This window comes from Mustela putorius, unplaced genomic scaffold, assembly GCF_011764305.1.
Source record: "Mustela putorius furo isolate JIRA1106 unplaced genomic scaffold, ASM1176430v1.1 tig00003845_pilon_pilon_pilon, whole genome shotgun sequence".
Taxonomy (NCBI): domain Eukaryota; kingdom Metazoa; phylum Chordata; class Mammalia; order Carnivora; family Mustelidae; genus Mustela; species Mustela putorius.
This window is the reverse complement of record NW_025421998.1, coordinates 538710-561500: the sequence shown is the minus strand read 5'-3', so window position 1 is coordinate 561500 and position 22791 is coordinate 538710. Positions and strand designations below refer to the sequence as shown.

The following is a 22791-nucleotide window of genomic DNA, read 5'->3' as shown; positions in this document are numbered from 1 at the left end:
CTGATGTTGAGCTGTGACATTTAGTGGTTGTGGTGATTGATTTTCCACTTATAAGAATGTCTTTTTTGTTTTTCAGTCGATGGAAGTCTTTTCTAATGTTGGTTTGCAATGATAAAATTCTGATACACAGTGTATTTAAGCTACTTTTCTAAAATAACAGTTCGAGAAAAGTGCATTAAGAATCATTACAAAGGGGCGCCTGGGTGGCTCAGTTGGTTGGACGACTGCCTTCAGCTCAGGTCATGATCCTGGAGTCCCGGGATCGAGTCCCACATCGGGCTCCCAGCTCCATGGGGAGTCTGCTTTTCCCTCTGACCTTCTCCTCGCTCATGCTCTCTCTCACTGTCTCTCTCTCAAATAAATAAATAAAGTCTTTAAAAAAAAAAAATCATTACACAATCTTACATATTCCTGACTGAAGAGAGCACATTTCCTAATCTGATTTTGTATTTTTACATGATCTAAATTCACTGGGTCATTAAGATGAGTAAATGAAAAACAGTGTGCTCTGTGTTTACACAGATTTACACAGATTTCTTTTAGCAAAAGAAAAATGAAGTCCTCTTGACACACAAGAATGCATTTTACATATCTAAGCTTAATGTTGCCCAAAAGGTCCTTTGAAATGGTAGTTGGAACCCTGTGCTTTCCAAAGATCACTGTCAAATTTTACAGTATTTTCTAAAATCCTGAGGTGGACCAGACTATCAGGAAGGTGAGGGAGGAGCCTGGTACATATGGAAATTGAGAATTATCCGAACAATTGAAACCTTTTAGTATTTATGAATTTGTAAAGGAAGGTCATCTTTATTTATTTATTTTTGTCCTTAAAGGTGAGGAATTTGTTCTGGGCTGACAACCAATTTAGTTGAACTTAATTGTTGGAAGAGAATATTCATTTTTCAAATTGGAAAATAATTTTTACTGAAATAACTTCATCAGTGAATTTTCAGAACTTTAAATGTTGAATAATTATTACTTGATGTGGCAAAGTGGGATATTTTAATTGTGTCTAGTGTATAATGACCCTCAGATATCACCTGGTATACTTCTTGGCAAATACCTGTTTTCCAATTTAGGCAGATTTTTAACTGCCATATTTTGGTGTATACCTGTGATACTTTTTGTTTTTGTTTTTGTTTTTTAGATTTTATTTATTCGACAGAGGAAGACACAGGGAGAGAGGGAACACAAGCAGGGGGAGCAGGAGAGGGACAAACAGTCTTCCCACAGAACAGGGGACGGGGTGGGGGGGTGCTCCCGTAACCCTGGGATCATGACTTGAGTAGAAGGCAGATGCTTAATGACTGAGCCACCCAGGCACCCCTTGTGGTACATTTTTAAAAACGGTTTTCACATATGTTTTATTAGCATTGATAGAACTGAAAATAGATATTTTGGTGCACATAATTTATGTAAGCTAGCAGTATTGGGAAAATGAGTAGCTAGTATAGAATGATCTGGCAAAGTGGTCAGTAATGATAAAAACACAAAGATTATTACAAAGATAAACTCCAGATATTTAGATCTAATGCATCTTTAAATGGCTGTTGTGATTTTTCTTTCTTTAGTGTATTAAGACCCCTAGATAATATATGTCACCTTCATACATAAACTAGAATCAATTTAGTGTAGAGTTCAGGGTGGAGATATTTTCTCTTAAAATTTGGGAGATGTTGCTTCCTTTTGTCTGACCTTTATTTTTGTAAACACGTCTGAGGCCAGCATACTTCTGTTCTTTCACAAAACCTTTTAAAAAAAAATTTTTTTTTTGGTCCTGCCTTGGAGCTTAGAGTAATAATAATAACAACAATAAAACAACAATATACAGCCCTTGTAGTTCAGTTTGCTAAGTTATGTCTTGTTCAGGTCTATTTTCATTAATTTTGTCTGGAACACAGTAAGTCCTTTTGATCCATATACTGAAGTATTGTTTTCATTTCAGGAAAGTTTACTTCAGTTCTGATTTTGATTATTGCATCACTTCCATTTATTTTCATTTCTTCAAAGAAACCCAATAATACTTAGGCTGGAGGCAGTTATGGAGCAGAGGCTTATACTGGTTCTGTATTCCGCCTGCCTGGGCGGGATTTCCGCTGCTTCCTCCACTGGGCCCTGGGCATGCTGGGGGGTTGCCTGGGAACATTGCCAGGTGCTGGGTGTATGGTGAGTGCTCTGGGTTTATGTCAGCCGTTTTCACTGCTCACCATTCACTTCTTAACCCATCGCAAACTGGCCTTTCCTCCGTCCTGCATTATTGTAGCTAAACTTTCCAAGGAAAGAGGGTGAATGGATAAGCACCGTTAACCCTTCTCCTTTTGAAAGTATGTATATTGTTAGGAAAACCTGTCATACTGCATGTGTGACGCACACGTGGGCACACACACTGTATGTGCTTTTCTTTCTCATTTTCTGCTCCTCCTTTCTCTGTAGTTAGGGAGTCTCTTGTTTGTTCCCTTTGCTGATTTGCCTTTTTCCAGTCTCCATGTTGCCTCATGGAATAACGTTTTATTCCATCTTGGATGTTTAATTTTCCTGAAGTTTTTCTCTTGCTCCTGGCTCTATTTTCATATCAGCCAGATATATATTTAATTTTAAAAATTTACAACTTCCTGTATTTCTTTCTTTTTTTTAAGATTTTATTTATTTATTTCATGGAGGGAGAGTGAGCGAGCACAAGCAGGGGGAGCTGCATGCAGAGGGAGAGGGAGAAGCAGGCTTCCTACCAAGCAGGGAGCCCGATGTGGGGCTCCATCCCAGGACTCTGGCATCATGACCTGAGCCTAAGGCAGATGCTCAACCGACTAGAGCAGCCAGTGTCCCTTTTGTGTGTTAGAGTGCCATGTAGTATATAGTCTAAAGGTTAGGAATGGAATCATGCTGCCACATTTTAGCTGTGTGATGTCAGGTACATTATTCCTATCTCTCTGTGCCTCAGTCTGTTTCCTCCTCTATAAACTGGGGATAATGATGGTACCTGCCTCATTAATTATTAGAAATAAATGAGTTAACATTTATAAATTGTTTGGAGTAGTAGAGGAACAGAAGAAACATGTAGTAATTGCTAGCGATCATCAGATCATCTTTCGGCTCCAGACTCACAGACGTCTTTTCTTAGTGAAGTCACTGAACAGTTTTCCAGTTTTCTTTCTTTTCTGGCTACTAGTAAACATTTTTAAAAGTGTGCTTTTTTTCCCTCTGAGTCATCGGAATTGTATTCTGCAATATCATTTTTACCGACCTGTGTGTGTGTTTTGTTGCTTTTTTATCCATTCTAGAACAAGGAGAAGAGAGAGCTCTTTCTGAATCCGGGTTAGCAAACAGAGTCTGCATCTGATTGCTCTTGGCCCTACCTGTTAGCATTTTGGGTGTTGTGGAATCACCTTCTTCTCTCCACACAAGGACCCTGGGAAATGAGCTTGATTCCCTCTGACCAGAGCTCATCGGTTAAGACAGCTCCCCCAGTGACATGGGAGCCTCTGGTGCTGCTCCTGGGTCTCTGACACTCTTCATGGGTGGAGAAAAGGAAATCCAGTCTCCTCTGGGAGGGTCTCTTCAGCTCCCACCCCAGATGGAACGGCAGCTTCCATGTTCATTCCTGTTCCTACTTGCCCTTGTTTCTGTTGGAGACTGGGGTTTGAAAGAATGGCCTTTTCGAGGGAAGTACAGCCGGGGAGGTTGTCTGAGCCTCTGGCCACCTCACTCATGGTTCCTTTCCATCAGATGGGCTACATCGCCCGGTTTTCTGGTTGGCAAATACATAGAACTCCATGCTCACTTGGAGAAGATCTACACCTTCCTTATGGTTCCCTGAGAGCAGGTTTTCTTTACTTGAAGCAGTAAAACATATCACATGCCTTCCGTGGCCCTCACATGGCCCTATGGGTCTGGTGTTAATGAGAAATTTGCCAGGACTGCCATAGATTGGCTGTAAGGGCTCCTGCTCTGAATTTTCTCTTTTTCTTCATTAGGTATTTTTGTGACTAGTTGGGGGAGGTGGTTAGAGGATACCATTTTCAAAAAGACCCCTTCTGTTTTAGCCTTTAATTACAGGTTCTTACCTGGGATGAGATCTTCCTTAAAGCCAGAACTCTCTAGGCAGACATTCAGCAGATTCCTTTCACAGACGAGTATGATATTCACTGACAAAAATGGCAAAATAAATAAAGAGGGAGGAAGAAGAAATAAATAAAAACTGTTTTGGATTTTATTAGCTATGGTGGTATAACTTACAAGCAGCTCGTTTGGCCTGTCACATTAGTGAAATGAACCAAAACAGTGCAGATTTTACAAATCACCCTGGTTGTACCAATCAAGTTTATGAGAGCTGTCTTGTGGAAGTTCTAGTGTTTTCCATACTGATGGAAGAAACAGGAATATTTAAAGAAGAGGTTATTCAGTCAAATGTAGCAGTAGGGTATGAACCCAGAACCAAGAACCTAGTCTGTTCACTTTTCTTTTGATTCCGCCTTATTCTACTATTACATCTCCAATATGGGTTTGTTTTTTTTTTTTAATGTGGGTTCATAGTTTTTAAAGGGGCACTTATCCCTGGTAATTTGTAATTTAATTTCACCATTCGAATCACAGTCCTAATATTTATCTTCTGATTACTGATGCCTCAGTCTTTTTCAGAGGGCTTATACTTCCATTTATTTACATCTCATATACTTTTCCCCACCATAAAAATCACGTAGCTTTTGTTCTTAAAATCACCTTTACCCTCTTGTAGCCAGAAGAAATCTTATCCTTTGGAATGAATGGTCTGCTTCATTTAGTTTCAGCTTTGATCACAGAGTTGCCTAATACAGAGTGTGACATTCACCTTCCCTTTATTTTGGTAAATATTTGAGGTTTTTGATAAAACATTCAAAAATCCTCTATCATTCCATCATTCCCTTTCTGGTTCCACTTTTCCTACACTTTCTGTAAAAAGATACCTTATTTCCATATTTTAAACTGTCTCATATAATGTTAGTGTGTAAGAGAATAGTGCTTCTTACAACCTTGGCCAAGTCCTTTATTTTTCTGCAGTATCACCTGGTTAGTAGGCATAATGGTGTTTGCTATCATACCTACCAGTGTTGCTATAAGGACTGCATGAGGCAGGGCAGGATTTTCAGTGATAGCCAGGTATAATTAAATATTTAAATATTTATAATTAAGTAAGTTTTAAATAAATTTAATAAATAATTTAAATACATTTTATTTTTTTAAGATTTTATTTATTTGTTCAAGAGAGAGAGATCATAAGTAGGCAGAGAGGCAGTGTCAGGGAGAAGCAGGCTCCCTGCTGTGCAGAGAGCCCGTTGCTGGGCTCAATCCCAAGACCCTGAGATCGTGACCTGAGCCGAAGGCAGAGGCTTAACCCACTGAGCCACCCAGGCACCCCAATTTAAGTAAATTTTAAATGAATTAAAATACCATTCCATCCCACCAGAACTAGAGTCTGGCCATTAGTATCCAGGGATCACATCAAGAATACCTTCAACAGACCTCCTTGGGGAAAATCATATACCCTCTTTGTTACATGTATACACAGTATACCATGTGCTGTTGTTGGAACCCAGAAAACATACTTGGCACAGGATGTAAAAAAATAGTAGTCACAAAATGGTTGCCCTTACAATTTTATCTCTTCATGAATGAATTTGTCTCCAAAAATTGTATCACAAGTAAATTTTCTTCTTTGAACTCGCAAAAATGAAGATGAAAACAAGAAGAAATCAAAAGTCTGACTAGTCTTATAACTACTTAAAAATTTGAATTTGTAATGAAAACTTTCTCACATAGACCCCACCCTGGATGGCTTCACTAGTGAATTCTTACAAAATTAAGGAAGAAATAATACCCCTCTTCTAGAGACTAGAAGAGTTTCCCAAGTGCTGGGAAGTAATTCTAGGTGCCCCTAATATCTCCAAGTATCTGAGAGCCCCTGGAATCTTAAGCTCTGCTGATGAGAGTGAAAATTGATCAAAACCCCTTTGTGAAATGCTTTGGCTGTTTATTAAATGTGAACAGATGCATAGCCTATGACAACAGTTCCACTCCTACTTACGTACTCTTCACAAATGTGTATCTTAGTGCCCCAAAAGATTTGTAAAGAGTGTACATAGCAGCATTATTTATAATAGCCCCAATTTGGAAACAATCCAAACGATCAACAAAAGGCGGACACATGAATTATGGTACATTGATACACTGAAATACTATACAACAGTGGCAAAGAACCAGCTACTGCTATACATAACAGTTGGGTAAATCTTGTAAGGAAGATGGTGAGTGAAAGAAACCAGTGAAATAATTCATGTTCCTGTGTATATAAAATTCAGACACCAGCACAGTTCATCTGTGGTGATAGACTTTAGAGTAGTGGCTCATTTGTTAGGTGGACGAAGAATGCGAAGAAACACAGAGGTGCTTCTTGGGTTCTAGTTCTTGATCTGGATGGTGTCTGCAGGGATGTGGTTAGGTCATGAAAGTTTATCAAGCTGTAAATTTATGATTTGTACCCTCTGCAGTAATGTGTATTATTCCATTTTTAAGTAAACCACTCAGAGATTTAGTATGGATAAAGTAGTCTGGAACAACTTTAAGGTTGTTAGATGGTAAGTAGAAACTTAAATCTTAAGTTATACACTCGCACTAGATTCAGTGTAAGATTATAAATGAAGTGCAGTTCACCTAATCTCTTGCCACATTGATCTGCATGGTTGATTATATATATATGACTCAAAAAAGAAGGACCTTTTTCCTTCAAGGGAAGGAAAAAGTAATTCCTTTAGGGGAGCCTATGGGAAGTTCATAAAAGAATATTAATAACCTATTCGTATCTAGTTCATTTTTAAAAGCTGGCATCCATTTAATAAAACAAATTTGTGGTGAGTAAAGGGAACTCTGTCCATGAGATGCTAATAAAACCTTAATTGCAGTGGAGTACTCTCGCCCTGATAGAATTGTTTTCATTGGTAGTTAATAGAGATCACAGGGGCCTTAGATTATTACATATTCTGCTTTTTTTTAATCAATAGTTTATATTCTTACTGAATCAGCAACCTTCTTTGTTGCTGTCAGGGTGAACTGACAGGATCCATTTTACTTTTCAGGTGCAGGTCTTTGGACTGTATTCTGGAGAAGAATTTCATGAGACTTTTGACTGTCCCATTAAAGTAAGTATACAGTAAGTTTTAATTTTTCTAAGGGCTTTCTCAGTGGAGGCAGTAGGGATTACAGCACTTTGAACCCTACCAGTGTTGCATTAATTTGGTCAGTAAGCATCTCTTCAACACTTAAGGAAGCACTAGATACCATTTGATGGCATCAAAAAGCACAGGATGTTTGTTATACGACTGTGCTGTCAGTCTGCCCCAGGAATCTTTTCTTGTAGAGAGTGAGAGGATACGTATACACAGTCTGCGATTAAAGACTCAAAGAGGTACAAACAATATTGAGGAGTCCAAAGCCGAGAGGAGTTACTTTTAGTTGTCTGTATTAGTGATGGCTTCACAGCAGGAGTGATATTTGGGTGGGCTTTAATAAATGGACAGGGCAGACAGAGAAACTGGCTTCCATGTGGAAGAACAATGTAATATAAACGGAGAGGCCAGAAAGTTCAAATTGTGTTCAGGAAGTGGCAAAAAAAAGCCTAGTTTAGATGGCACATAAAACACTGACTTGGCAGGAGAGCTGTACAGGCAGATTGGGGCTGCTTTTGTTTTCAGGCTAAGAAATTTAGGCTCCATGTGGTAGATAAGGAGAAATTATTGAATGTTTAAGAGCAGAGAAGTGACATAAACTGAGCTACGCTTAAGGAAAATGAATATGGCGACTATATACAGTATAGATTGGAGGGCTGATAGCTGTGCGGAAGGAAGAGCAGTCTTAGATAACAGTTATGGTCAGTAAAGTGACGATTAGAGTTGTTGAAGGGAGAGGTCATTCATTGTTTTCACTTGTTATTCAAACCCTTATTGATCAACAGGTAAAGGAGAGATAGGATCTGATATGTGTTTTCCAAAGGCATCTCCAGCAGCGTGGAGGGTGATTTAAGCAGGAGAGGGACTGCAGGCCAAAGGCAATTTAGGAGGCTAGTGATGTCCTCGAGGCAGGGCATCACAGGACCTCAGTAACAAGAGCATCGGGACTATTCAAGGGGAAGTCGAAGACAGGAATGTAGAAAGCCGATAGGAGGTCGACTTGACTGCAAGCCATTGTGAAGGGTTGGATGGGGTGAGGGAGGAGGCAGGAGCTGGTTCCTGCTGTGGTGCTGGTATATGGGGATGCCATCAGTTGCAGGAAGTGATGCTTTGAGTCAGGACGTTGCTAATTATGTCTTGACTTCAGATAACTTGTACATCTGGTGAAAACGGTATGGATGTTTCAGAAACATGAATGTGGAGCTCCGGATAGAGATTGGCCCTAAAAACACAAAGTTGATAACCACAGTTGAATAAGATATTCCAGTTGGTGCCCTCAAATCATTGGAAGGCATCCGGGACAAGGAGATGGCTGGGTACTTTCTCTGGGTTTATTCTATGAATCCTGCTCAGTTACAAACATTTGTGGCATCTTGTTGCCTCAGTTGAGCCTAGAGAGGGGATGCCCCCTCAGAGAAACCTCACTCAGCCAGAAACTAGAACTAATTCACTCTGAACGTTTAGCTTTTACCTGGCTTCACAGGAGAGATCTTTTTACAAAAGAGCAAAAACTCAGATGTCCTCAGTTGCAGACTATTACCTGAATAGATTACTTCTTCCCTAGCTATCAGGATAATTTTTAGATTATTGCCTCCTGTCATGTATATAGAATTTTCATTCTGTTCTTTAACTGTAACTCCTAAACCAATGATGGGTCCTCATTTCTTTGTAGATCATTGCTGTGCACCCGCATTTTGTGAGATCCAGCTGCAAGCAGTTTGTGACTGGAGGGAAGAAGGTAAACGCTTTGTGTCTGCCATTACATAGTGACTTGGGGTGGACGTGGAGGTTCGGTTTGGTTTTTAATTTATCCATAATATTTTTAATGTTTGACTATTAAGAGAGATTTTGAGAAAGACCAATGTGGTGAAATTGTAAGACCATCATCTTTTGGGGAAGCTGAGACCTCAGTGCTTCTCACCTCATGTGTTTCTTTGGAGTAGATACAGAGCAAGAAAAACAGAGCTGTCACTAGAACTAACATCTAGCGCTTTGAAATGTCCCTTCCACAAACAAAAAAATAGCATTTAAAAATAATAAAAGAGCAATTAAACTCACATTTTTAGCTCTCATTGTAGAAGTCTCTTGCAGGCCTTGATAAAGTTTGGAACAATTTTGGCTTTTTTTACTGACCTATTTCTGGCGTGTTTTCATTGTCTTAGTGCTACTTAAAAATTGAGAGGAAAGTAATTCTTTTGTACATTTATATGTTTATGTATCGATACAGTAAATTGTAAAATTAAAGAATCTTCCTGCTTATAGGATAAGTCAAGTTAATTTTTTTTCTATTTTTATTAACCAGTGATATTTTAAAACCATTTTTATAACAAAAATACTGTTAGTTTACTGGAACGTTGAATATTACTTCATATCCAGTTTGGAACCTGAGTTCCAAACTGAAAATGAGGTGGTCTGTGGTTATTTCTGTAGCAGTGTATGCCTTTCAAATGGCTACTCAGAGGTTCAGCTACCAAATGGTTTTTGAATGTTTTATGGTAGTTATCTGTTGCTTTCCTTTGGTTTGCTGCCTCATAGACTGATGGGGCAGGAGACCATACTGGTCATTACTTCGTATTTATCAAACACTGGTTTTAGCTCATTGTGATGGGAGCCCATTGCAGGTGCTATAGATCCCGATTCTGTTCCACAGCATGAAGACCACATTCCCCCAGCTCTGATTTCTGGTTGGGAGCCAGGCAGCGTCTTCCTTCCTACAGCCCAGCTTATGGTTATCCTTAAGCTGTAGCCTCATCAGCCTCACTTAAAAAATGTCTGTGTGATCAGTCAGTAGGAATTACAGATTTAATCTAACATTCTCGGGGACCTGGGTGGCTCAGTGGGTTAAGCCGCTGCCTTCGGCTCAGGTCATGATCTCGGGGTCCTGGGATCGAGTCCCGCATCAGGCTCTCTGCTCAGCGGGGAGCCTGCTTCCTTCTCTCTCTCTCTGCCTGCCTGTCTGCCTACTTGTGATCTCTCTCTGTCAAATAAATAAATAAAATCTTTAAAAAATAATAATAATAATAATCTAACATTCTCTAGCTTAGATCTGCAGCTGATTCACTACTGGGGGGAAAAAAACAAATATAAAACCAACTATCTCACTTGTTTTTGTTGACCTCAGGAAGGAGTAGCTTTAAAATTCCTCTTACTAAAGTATTTATTCATTAAATGCTTTTCTAGTTAAATATTAGGTGAGATACAGCATAAATTCACTCTGCTATAATTTAAATCCTTGCATTTTTACTTAAGACGGCGTGGAGATGAAAATTGCTGAGTGGTTTTTGTATGTTTGTGTTTTTAAGTGGCTTATAAAAAATAAACTTTACTATCTCAGTTCAGAAATTATGGAGTGATTTACTTCTGTAGCACTGCCTCAGAGTTTCTCCCTAGGCTCCAGCCTACATTTTGGCTGGGGCTATGGTCATCTGAAAACTTGACTGGGGCTGAAGAATCTGCTTCAGTTGCCTTCTTTGTTTTTTTGTGTGTGTGTGTGTTTTTTTTAATTTTATATCGGAGAACACAAGCAGGGGGATCAGCAGAGGGAGAGGAAGAAGCAGATTCCTTGCTAGGCAGGGAGCCCAGCACTCCTGACCTAAGCCAAAGGCAGATGCTTAACCGACTGAGCCACCCAGGCACCCTCAGATGCCTTCTTAATAATAATCCCTCATATACTTAAAATTGATAAATCATTCTGGTTTAAGTATTTTCCCAGTGTAGGTTGCCAGTTCTGTATTCCAGTTTCCAATTTTAGGAGTTAGAAATTTTACAGTTGTCCCCTCTTTCTTGAAGGTATTGTGTGAAGAACATGGAACTAATACGACTGGTGATGTCCAAATGGTAGGACTCAGACTCTGAACTTGGAAATTTTCCGTGTTAATTTGCATTCTTAGTGACCTGGTTATTCTTGAAGTTTAGTAATAGCTGTTGTACTGTGGGGCTACCTGGAACCTCATCAAGTTTGCCATAGTAGTATTACTACATGGATGTCTTGTCCACCTGCAGGATACCTGGGTGAACTGTGTCAATTATGTATTCTTCATCCTTCGACTTAGCGTTTGATATCATTTACAGACATCTGTAGGAAGGAGAGTGTGGATGTGGCTGTTTGGGCCAGAGCTCATTGAGTAGATTCATGAGCATTGTGTAGACAACCAAGTAGTCCAAGTGTGGGTGAGCGAATATGGGAAGCATTGGAATTCATATAAAGATAAACATTACGATAGGCGGTATAGTAAGTAGAAGTACCAAATGCTGAACGGACAAGAATGTCAGGGCTTTGGTTCATCTCTTTGGTTATCATTGACTACTTAATAGTGTGTTCTATGTTCATTGTTTTATGAGAGAGCATTGTGATTTCTCCTTTTTTTCCTATTCAGTTCTTCAGAAATGCATCTGTAGACATTTCTTCTCAAGCACAAAAAGATATTTAATTATGTGTATATAAGATGAAAGTAAAATAAAAACAATTCAGGTCATCTGGTGAAAGACTCTTAAAAAATGATATTAAGTTAGAATTTCTGGATTAAAATAATTTAAAAAAACACATTAAAGGTCTAATGTATTATATAAAGGGCTAAGTATATTGGGGTTGATAAAAGTGTTTATGTGTGCTATTTTGATGTGAAGAATCATGATTACATGTCATTGTAAGTGATATAAAATCATTTTTAAGATTTTTTATTTTTAATTTTTTAAGATTTTTAATAGCTTTATTGATACATAATTTGCTTATCATAAAGTTACCAGTGTAAAGTATACAATTCAGTTGTCAGTTGTTTCCAAAGTGGCTGCACTATTTTACATTCCCATTAGCAATATATGGAGGTTTCAGTTTCTCCATATTCTCACAACATTCATTTTTTTAAAGATTTTATTTGGCGGGGAGAGAGAGAGCAAGCGGGGGGGCGTGCAGAGGGAGAAGCAGACTCCCCCTGCTGCACAGGGAGCCTGATGTGGGGCTCAGTCCCAGGACCCTGGGTTCATGACCATGACCTTCGTAGATGCTTAACCAACTGAGCTACCCAGTCACGCCACCAACATTTTTATCTGTCTTTTTGATTATGCCATGTGGGTGTGAAGTAGTATCTCATTGTTTTGATTCTAATTATTAATGATGTTGAACATCTTTTCATGTGATTCTTGGCCATTTGTATATCTTTGGAGAAATGTCTCTTTCGATTCTTTGCTCATTTTTTGATTGGGTTATTTGCCTTTCTATTACACACTAATGAAAAATTGTTTAGATATTGTGTATACATGTCCCTTGTCAATATATGATTTGCAGATATTTTCTCCCAGTCTATGACCTGTCGTCTCAATTTACTGCTGGTATCCTGTGAGGTATCAAGGTATTAGATTTTGATAAAGTCACATTAACCCCCTCCCTTTTTTTTGACACTTTCCTTTTGGTGTCTTATCTAAGAAATCATTGCTTAATTCAAGGTCATGAAGATTTATGCCTGTGTTTTTTCTAAGAGTTATGCAGTTCCGTTAATTTTAGGTCTAGAATTTTTTTGAGTTAATTTTGTATATGGTGTGAGGAAGAAGTCCAAGCTCATTCTTTTACATATGGATATCCAGTTGCTCCAGCCTCCTTGAAAAAATTATTCTTTTGCCATTGTCTTGGCCTCTTTGTCAAGTATCAGTTAATTGTAAACGTTAGCATTTATTTCTGGACTTCCAGTTTTCTAGATCTGTGTATACTTGTACTTGTACCAATACCCTTTTTAGATTTTAGAGTCACTAGTTTTGCTGTAATTATTTATGGGGTGACAAACAAATTAGCTACTCCTAAAACATTTTGATTTTGAGTTCTTTCTCTTTAAAAAGCCATCATAATTTCTCTTATCTACGTTAGAGACTTAAGAAACATTGCTATGTAAATGTGTCTTCCATTCAGGGACTTAGAACATGCAAACTATCGACTGATTTCTCTGGATCCATTAAGTGTCTTATATAAATATGTATATATTAAGCAGTAAAAAAGCAGTGTTTATTCAATAAACTGTAATGACCTCTTTGTATGCAATTAACTAGCTGGAGATTTCCAAAATGTGCACCAGTTTGGTGTGGTTTGCAGAAATCCCCAGAGCAATTTCTTCCTTCTGTGTTTGTATAATGTATACTTTTTTTTTCAGATTTTATTTATTTATTTGACAGAGATCACAAATGGGCAGAGAGGCAGGCAGAGAGAGAGAGAGAGGGGGGAGAAGCAGGCTCCCCGCTGAGCAGAGAGCCCAATGTGGGACTTGATCCCAGGACCCTGAGATCATGACCTGAGCCAGAGGCAGAGGCTTAACCCCTGAGCCACTTATGCTGCATGGTTTTGGCATTAGTGTGTTTTGTTTGTTGTGAAATACATTTATTTAGTTGAAAATATTTCAGGAAATATTCCTGATTTCATTAAGGAATGTATCTTTGATTTTAAAAACTAAGAAAAAGGCTTTGAGAGGGTGACAATAAAAGGGGGACACTACTGTGAAATGATCATTTTCATTTTGAAAATGTTGGCAAGTTTTTAGGAGGATCTGCCTTTTTATAACAAAGTTCTGGCATTTTATATGTTTGAAAAATGAGAAAAACAAAATGACACCGGCCCAGCCGCAGCTCTGATCTTTCCAACTGCAGTTTTCAACTAGCACCATAAACTAAGCTGAGCAAGTTTGAAGAGTCTAGCATTTAGCAAATGGTGATAACGTTGCGATAATCATATATTGTAGATATATCAAGACCTCTCTGTTTAGAGCAGATGGTGGATCCTATAGGGAGAAGAGAGAGTAAAAACAAATATCGTGTCTGGAGCACCTCGGTGGCTCAGTGGGTTAAAGCCGCTGCCTTCGGCTTGGGTCATGGTCTCAGGGTCCTGGGATCGAGTCCCATATCGGGCTCTCTGCTCAGTGGGGAGCCTGCTTCTCTCTCTCTCTCTCTCTCTGCCTGCCTCTCCATCTACTTGTGATCTCTCTCTGTCAAATAAAAAAATAAATAAATAAATAAAAAACAAATATCGTGTCACTGAGAGGCTATGACCTTCCGCCTTTGAAAGAGAAATTATTCTAGCCAGATGCAATATGGAGTAAAGGCATTTTTAACCCTTAAGAACACTGATCTTCCCTAGACTGATGCTAAATGAGTCTTTGAATTATATGTCAACTTCTGTAAACAATGGTGAAAGGAGCACAGAGACTAAGCAGCGAAATGAGGAAAATGGAAGTCCTACAGGGGGATATTTATAAGAAAAAATAAAAAAGAGATGTCTAATTTAATATTTTAGTTTTTTGACTTTATTAAAAATGTGCTTTTTGTGAAAACATTTTTTCAAGTCATTACAACATACAGTTCAGAATAGCCCTGCAAAACAGCAACATAGCAGAAAAAACTCAGAGACTGCAGTTTGACACATTTGTCATTATTTCCTTTTTAAGGTTCCGGCTTTTTAGGTCTTTAGAGATAGCTCCTTATCCATCAGGGACCAGGCAGAGGAGGTGTAGTTCTGTGTGGCATAAACTTTTATTTTAGGTTTTCAAGGTAACTTCTCAGTAGTTGAATGCCAGAGCTGGATTTATGGACTCCCCTGCTTGACACATGAGCATAAAAAGCTTATTCCAAATTCTGTTTTGTTTCCATGTTGGAGGGAAAAAAAGAAAGAAAAAGCACATCTCTTAAAAGTGCTATTGGAGAGAGCTTTCAAACGTGTGACCTTATGGATTTTTTTTTAAAGTGTAACCTCTTGTGTGGCAAAAATTCTAATACATGAACATAACAATGAGGTTTCTATTTTAGAAATAAGTCTGCCAAGCAGTTCTCACCTGGATTTTTTTTTTTAATTGCTCAGTTTTCTCTGTCAGCAGATAAACTTCCGCTTCCTACAACCTTTACCTTTGAACTCTGAAATACACTTCATAATAGTTGGTTCTACCACTCTGACAAATTATTAAATTGTCACAATGCTGTTTGCAGCCAAGTTCATTTTTAGAAACGAGATAGTCAGCTGTTTGGTGTTGTGGTGGGATAGAATGAGGGGACCTGGCCGCAGGGACAGGTTGCTTTGTAAGCTAGAAAATGTCAGTCAGAGAACAAGGAAGGGGTCTGTGTGCATGAAATGAGGAGAAACACTTTGCTGAAGGCTCATGGCAGATTTTTCCTAAAGGACAGAGGTGGTAGCATTAGCTAGCTTCTGTAAGTTTCCAACAGTGATCTGCAAATTCAGAGTACATTCTTTCTTTTTTTTTTTTTTTTCTCTTTCCAGATTGCCTTCTGCATCCTTTCTGGAATGGGATTCAATAGAGTGCCTTTTTGTACTAATATGGATCTTTCTAGAATCCCAACAGCCCAGTGATCCACTAAACATAACATGGAAAGGTGCTTGCTATCTTCTGCTGATGTTGGAGCTAGTATTCTTGGGGCCAAAAGGGATTTGACTGTCAGTTATCCTGCTCGGTTTGTTGTCCAGTGAATCTCAAGGGGTGATGTTTCTGCAAATGGTCACATGGCAGCTTTATACGTGCAAACATTTGTCATGCGTTACTCCGTAGGTGGCTACCAAATTTACGTCCAAATTTACAGTTGGACGTTGAGCCATCATACATAAATACCTTCATTTCTTCAAGTACTATGTTATAAATTGTGGTACCATTACTAGAAATTCATTACATGTTCTACACATACCAAAATTGATTTAAAAATATTAATAAGAAGTACTGCACAAGTATAACCTTCACAAACATTTTTTTTTAGGTGTGTAAAAACCAAATCATGAAATAGCTGTGTCGTAAAAGTATATTTTGGCAGGCTTTTTCTGTACCCTACTGAACTTGCTGAAGCTAAAAATAGAAACCCAGTTCTTTTTTTTTTTTTTTAAGATTTTATTTATTTATTTGACAGAGATCACAAGTAAGCAGAGAGGCAGGCAGAGGGAGAGGAGGAAGCAGGCTCCCTGCTGAGCAGAGAGCCCAATGCGGGGCTCGATCCCAGGACCCTGGGATCATGACCTGAGCCAAAGGCAGAGGCTTTAACCCACTGAGCCACCCAGGCGCCCCAGAAACCCAATTCTTAAAGTAGAAATCATTTCAGTGTCGATAGGCATTCTTCATTGCTTTCAAAATCAGGTTCACTTGTTTCAAATATTCATTGCTTTTTTGATATCAACATGTCAGATTCCCAGAGTCTTTTGAGATGGAAGCTTTGTTTTCTTCAGGGATCTCTCTTGTTTCATATCCATCAAAAACCTTTTGACAATAGAAGCTTTTTTCTTTCATGAGTTCAGCTCACTTTTCCATACGTAATATTTCCATATTGTTTGCAGCTTCCCCCTAATTCTGACGTCAGTTTGCCATCTGTCTTCCTGGAGCAATCAAACCATCCTTTGCTCCTTACTGAAACTATCTTGCGTGCTGAGAGTACTGTGGTTTTTCTTAAGTATTTTGAGTAGTTAGTGACTGTGTAAGAATAATTGCCTGCTCCAGATTGCTCATTGTTTTCTTGTAAGGTTTAATACCTTGACTGTCATGAACACTGAGAGGTGTTGTCTACCCATATAAAAGATGTGTAAATACTGTCATTAACTTTGGGAGGTTTTTTTCTTTTTTTAAGATATACCTATTAAAACAAAGGCATCTTAGCTGCAAGTATTGTAGGTTGTCGTCACCAATAAAAGCTGAATCACAGGCTTTTCACAGGACTGTTTTGCCCAAATCTCTGCTTCTTGAACACAAACTTTGTGTCAGGGTCCACACTAGGAGCTGTGAACACACAGTGCCTGGATTTTAGGAATGGCATACAGCATATTTCCAAAAGTAGATGGGTGGCATGCTGTTGGTGGAAAGCAGTTAATCCATTAGACTATGAATCAGAATGGTGATTTTACAGGAAAATGAGATAAAATATTACCAAGCCTTTTGAGGGGGAAGAACGTGTATGTGTATATATATGTATGTATCCCTGTGGGATAATTTTGCCCTCCTTTGCCTTTGCAGTTGCTCCGCTGTTGTTTGTTTCCTTTCAGTTTTCAGGAAGTAAGAGTAATGCTACAGTTGGGTATGTTAATAAATCTTGTCTAGGAGGAGGAAAGAATCAAGGCTAAAAATATCATCGGTAGGGGTGCCTGGGTGGCTCAGTGGGTTAAGCCGCTGCCTTCGGCTCAGGTCATGATCTCAGGGTCCTGGGATCGAGCCCCACATCGGGCTCTCTGCTCAGCAGGGAGCCTGCTTCCCTCTCTCTGCCTGCCTCTCCATCTACTTGTGATTTCTCTCTGTCAAATAAATACATAAAATCTTAAAAAAAATATATCATTGATAAAGAAGCAGCAGTCTCTCATTTTAGCCAGGATAGGGAGATATTTGATCATTTATGTGGCTTGGAAAATGTTCATATTTTGTCTGTGTTCAGACATGCTTATGGAGTGGTCTTGTTTTTGTCCTGCTCTTTCGTGGTCACGAGGTTTTGTCTGATGTTGGTGTTCTGTAAAATTGTTTATGTTCACCCAGAGAGCACCAAGGCTAGCTGTGAGTGCCTGGCCAACTCCTGTCTGTCCGCTTTTCTCTTTCTCAGTTGCAACGAATAAAATGCCCGACATTTGCTAGATTGTTTGTGTGGAGGTACTTTACAAAAGTGTGTATGTACTCTGATTTCTTTTTTGGGTTTTTTTGTTTTGTTTTGTTATTGTTTTTTGTAGAAATGTAATTGTGTATATTGAAATGTTCGTGAAAGGCTACCTCTGAAATTATTGGCAATATTAGTAATATTAACTTTAACAATGTCTGGGCAGGATAATGAGTGGCATTTCCATAGCATTTACTGCCCCCCTTTTTTTAAATTTTTTATTTTTTTAAGAAAACATGCATTACTGAGGCATCTGGGTGGTTCAGTTGGCTGAGCCTCTGCATTCAGTTCCGGTCATGATCCTAGGGTCCTGGGATGGAACCCCACCTTGAGTCTGCTTGTGCTTGCAGCATGCATGCTATCAAATACATGAATAACTCCTTTAAAAAAAAAAAGATACTTGCATTATTTTTGTAAGAAAAGGCAATAATAAAAGAATATATAAAGTAACCTCAATATTTTGGATCTCTGCTTAACTTAACATTGTAAATCACATGAAATTATCTACACTGTTGAAGTCTAACTTAATTCAAGCATTTTTAATGGTTATATAATATTCCATCCTATTAATCTATTTATTTTTTCTTAACTCCTAGGTAAGACCATTAAGTTGTATCCTGGTTTTGGTTATCATAAATCATGCTGTACTGAAGCTAGAAAACTTTGGACATGAACTGACACTAGCTCTGATTCCCAGGTTTGGGATTACTGAGTCAGAGGTCCTGATTATTTTTCAGGATTTAGATGCATACCACCACATAAGCTGCATTTGAGGAAGCATACCAGTTTACACCAGCTGTGTATGAGGCTACGTGTTTCTCCACATTTTCTTTGCCAGTTTTGACATACAAAGACAGATAGTCCATTGTTCTGTTTTGTAACTTCTTTGAATTGTTAGCAATTTCAAACATTTTTATTTACTGGCCACTCATATATCTTCCTTTGTGGTTTGTCTGATTGTATTCTTTGCTTGGGGCAGCTTTTAATATTAGCATAGAAGCCAGGACAATGAAGACTGTCCATTTGATATTTATTGTCAGTTTGAGCACAAATTATTGCTGCTTACTGAATAGCCTGCAGCCTTTTCTCCAATTTTGGCTAAATCTGGAATAATTATTCTTGTTCCCAGGGAGGCATTATATAGGAGACATAATGAGACTTAGAGTAGACACTGAAGTCTGTAAAAAGAGGGCACAAAGAAGCTCCTACATACATGTGAGTCTGCTCTCAAACCATCAGCTCTCCCACTTGCATGGAGGCTGTCAAGGACAGAGCAGTGTGCCCTCTGAAGGGCAAGTTCAGGAGACTTGGTTTATTCTGCAGACAGTGCCCTTTTCTTTATTTTTTCCCCTTCTGCTTTACTTTCAATTGAGTTAAGTGCTTGTTCTAACATGTAAATCAGGTGTGTGATCAGGTGACTTTTTCCATTCCTCAAGACTTGGCAGTTTTTATATTTTTCATAATCGCCACCAGGTGAAGATATGCTTCCAGTCATCTGTGATTAAGATTATGCCTATTTAAAATTAGAGATCCTTATGCATCGCACAGAGCATTAACTCAAGTTTAATCACCCAGTGGATGACTTTTGTGTTTATGCTGCTGCTAAATGGCTTCAACCTTAACACCAGCCCCAGGAAATGTATCCTTAAACAGCTGCAAATTAAAAAACAGACCCAAAGTGTTTGGCTTGACCACCAGCACTGCTAAGTCTGTGGGACCATAATGGAAGTTTTTTTTTTTAACTGGTAAATTTATTTCAGAATACCTTATTTACTTTTAAATTAAATCATAGTTGCAGTTGTGCATTTGCATATGCAGAAATTGCAGATTGCTGGTTTAAGTAGGAGCCTCCCTCACATGTAGCCACAGGTAACTGCTAAACCCATATTGATGGGCAGGTGGATCACAGATCTCTATCTGCAATCACTAGTTTTTAATATAAAGGAGAGTGCTCCTACATGTCACCTCTAGTGTTTAGCTTCTTTTTGTTTTCATTGAACCTGTAGCTTGGAATTCTTGGTCACTGAATTGACTGCTACCTGATGTCAGTAGGGTGTTTCTCAAATTTCAAAGCGTTTTCACGGGATTGGTTAACTTCAGGGGCTTTTGTCCAAAAGCTGCGTTGCATTGGTGTTGTGTTGTGTTTACTCAGACATTGCTCGGAAGCAAGTGGTCAAGCAAGCCCTGGAAATACGTCTGGGTACAGAGACTTCCTGTGGTAGCAGTTTTGGACCCGTATTTAACCTCTTTTAAACACACTGAATTACCTCTAGGGAAAGGAGATTGAAGGATTATAACTCATCCCGCAAATCACCACTGAATTTAAGCAATACTGCATTCAGAAAACTCTCTTTCTTTTCCTACATGCTTTATGTTCTTTCTGGATGGTGTTTGGAAAAGCTGTGTGTGTTAAAGTTTGGTACTGAGCTAAAGCAGGAAGCAAGACAGAGGCACCTGCCATTCCCTCTTTGTGGTCACTTCTGCCTTCATCCAGATCCAGGACTCCTGCCTGTTGTCAGCAGCCCCCAACACTATCCCAGCTCTTCTCTGTGCTCGCTCATTTTTTCTTACTTGCTTTCTTGACTTCTTGGATTTCATTTCTAATCTTTTATATATAAAATATATGTATATATATATACATTTATATATAAATGTATATATATAAGTTATATATAAATATATATATTTATATATAATTATATATTTATTATAATTTATATATTATATATTTATATATAAATTTTATATATACTCTGGATGTTTAAATTCTTCTGTGTCAGGTCCTGCCCATCCTTATGTCCTTCATCTCTTTGGCATGTTCTAATGTGCTGGGTTTTCCTTTTCTTTCTTCTCTCAGTTTTATTATCTCGAGCTCCAGCATCTTCTGGGATTTGGTATTTTGTCTTTATGGAGTCTGTTTTCTCCAAGCCCCTCGGTCCTTCCTACAGTAACGCATCTGCTGTCCAGGACTCGCCTGTGGGCTCCTCCACCCCTGCCATTCTTCCCCACACTGTTGTCTGCGTCAGAGAGAGCGGTGCCGCCAGTGTGTAGGAAGCCTGAAAGACTCAAGTGATTTATATACTTGAAAGATCACAAGATGATTAAAAAGGGGCCAATCATCCTCCCTTTCCTCCATCAGGGAAGAATGGGAGATGGGTAATGATGGGTGTTATGTTGCTAGAATCGGTGGCTTTATTACAGCCCAAAAGGAATCCCGCCCTGTGTGGGGAAGATTCTAGGATGTGCATCCTTCCCACTCGGTAGTGTAACAAAGTACTAGATAGATTTATCAGCACAAAACATAGGAGAATAAAGTATATTGCTGAGGATGTGAGGGCTCCTTTTGAAATATAAGTACCAAGAGTGCTGACTGCCAGAATGTGGATTTATGGGAAATAAAGCCCTAGAATACTTTCTCCAACAAAAAATAGACCTCTTGGAAACAGTTTTTCCTCTCTATGTACTTAGCTCCCATTGAGCTTAAATTGCTCTCAGTATTGTGATAATGACAATTCAATATTATGGGATGTGGAAGATGAACCAAATAAATTAACCAGTTGCTTTTAAAGGTAGTTCACTCAATGACTTACCCTCTAAAATGCTTTGTAGAACATTCGTGCTCAGTAGGTCTCTAGGCAGTTTTATGACTAGAAGAAAGAAATGGATTTTATTAAATATCAGTGAAATACAGGCAGATAGTTCTGCTGTAGTTAAATTAGTGTAGACTGTTTGTAAGAAGAGCAGCTTAACATTTCTTAAATCACTTAAGTGGAACTTTCCTTGGCATTCCTGCCAGACAGTTTGTTTCTGCTTGAATTTCCCGTAGATTAGGATTAAAAAAGCAGATGGGGAGTGATTATCTGGTCCTTTTCCCTCCTGGGTGAAACCGTGGGTCCCACACAATGCTGCAAATCAAATCCTGAGGTGCTGCCTAGTTGTATTTGAAGAGTTTGAAAGAACAGTAATGGCGATGCTTCCATAATTACTTGCTGACATTTAAGGTTTTCTGCTATGTATGGATTGGGAAGTAGGACTCATGAATAAGGAAGAAAGTAGAGTGGAAAGGGAAGGCAGAAATAAGTGCCTTAAGGACCAGGGGAGGTACCAGAGAGGAGAAAAGCAGGCGAAGGCTAGACCACCAGGAGAAGAGGGCATGGCAGTGATGGGGGGCGTGTCAGCAGCGCACAAACCCAGTTTAAATCATCACCATTTGGGCCAAGTGGGAGGCCAGGTGGCATTCCTGAAATGAGGGAACTACAGTCAGCTAAACTGAATAGAGGAAGACTAATCCTAAAAGCACTTCCCAGATCTGTGATCTGTTATGCACAGATTATCTCTTCTGCTGCTTAGCAAAGGGAACTGGACCAACATTTCAGGTGTAGGACAGGGAGTCAATATAAATGAGCCCTTTCTCAAGGGATGTTGTTACATCGAAGATGTAGTAACTGTGGACCAGTCAGTTCACAGGGTTCCTTCCCTTAGGTTTTTGAGATCAGGGCAGATGCCAGTATAGCTTTCGGGACATCACTAACTGAAGATGGGCTGAGTAACTGACGGGCTGGGTGTGTGATGTAGCTCCTCCTGCATCAAGCACACTGTGTGCATAGACAAGGGAAGAAAGGAGGAGACTGGTAGGGCCAGGGAAGCCTATTCAGTATCTCCTGTTCATCGTGCCTTGTGCGTCTAGCAAAGTCAATGTGGTTTCTTTCCCCATGCATTTGCAGCCTGTTGGGGTCTGAAAAGTATACATGAGTGCCAGTGAGCAAGATACAGGGTGGTGTTCGTTATCCCGTGATAGAACCAGCATGACCCTAAAATGTATACAGAACCGAGAAATTAGGAGGACTTAAAAAAGAATTTGCTTCCCTAATATATTGAAGGCCATTTATGTACACATCATTTCTTCTTTGTCATCCATAAAATATGAAGGGAAAATGATTGAATCTGCTGCTATTTGAGAAACATCAGAAAATAACACAAACCATGTCCAAAACTGTAA

At 39.0% G+C, this 22791-nt stretch overlaps 1 protein-coding gene across 3 annotated transcripts in view; it reads left to right on the top strand.

The window, feature by feature from the left end:
• Positions 1 to 22791, top strand: part of VPS41 (VPS41 subunit of HOPS complex) — a 176702-nt gene that overhangs the window by 75719 nt on the left and 78192 nt on the right. For 2 of the 3 annotated variants that reach the window (XM_013059254.2, XM_013059251.2), the window contains exons 6-8: positions 7107 to 7169; positions 8869 to 8934; positions 10986 to 11033. In XM_013059254.2, coding sequence (XP_012914708.1) covers positions 7107 to 7169; positions 8869 to 8934; positions 10986 to 11033 — 177 coding nt within the window. The remainder of the gene's footprint in view (positions 1 to 7106; positions 7170 to 8868; positions 8935 to 10985; positions 11034 to 22791) is intronic. The other variant, XM_004739346.3, reaches the window with a different exon arrangement.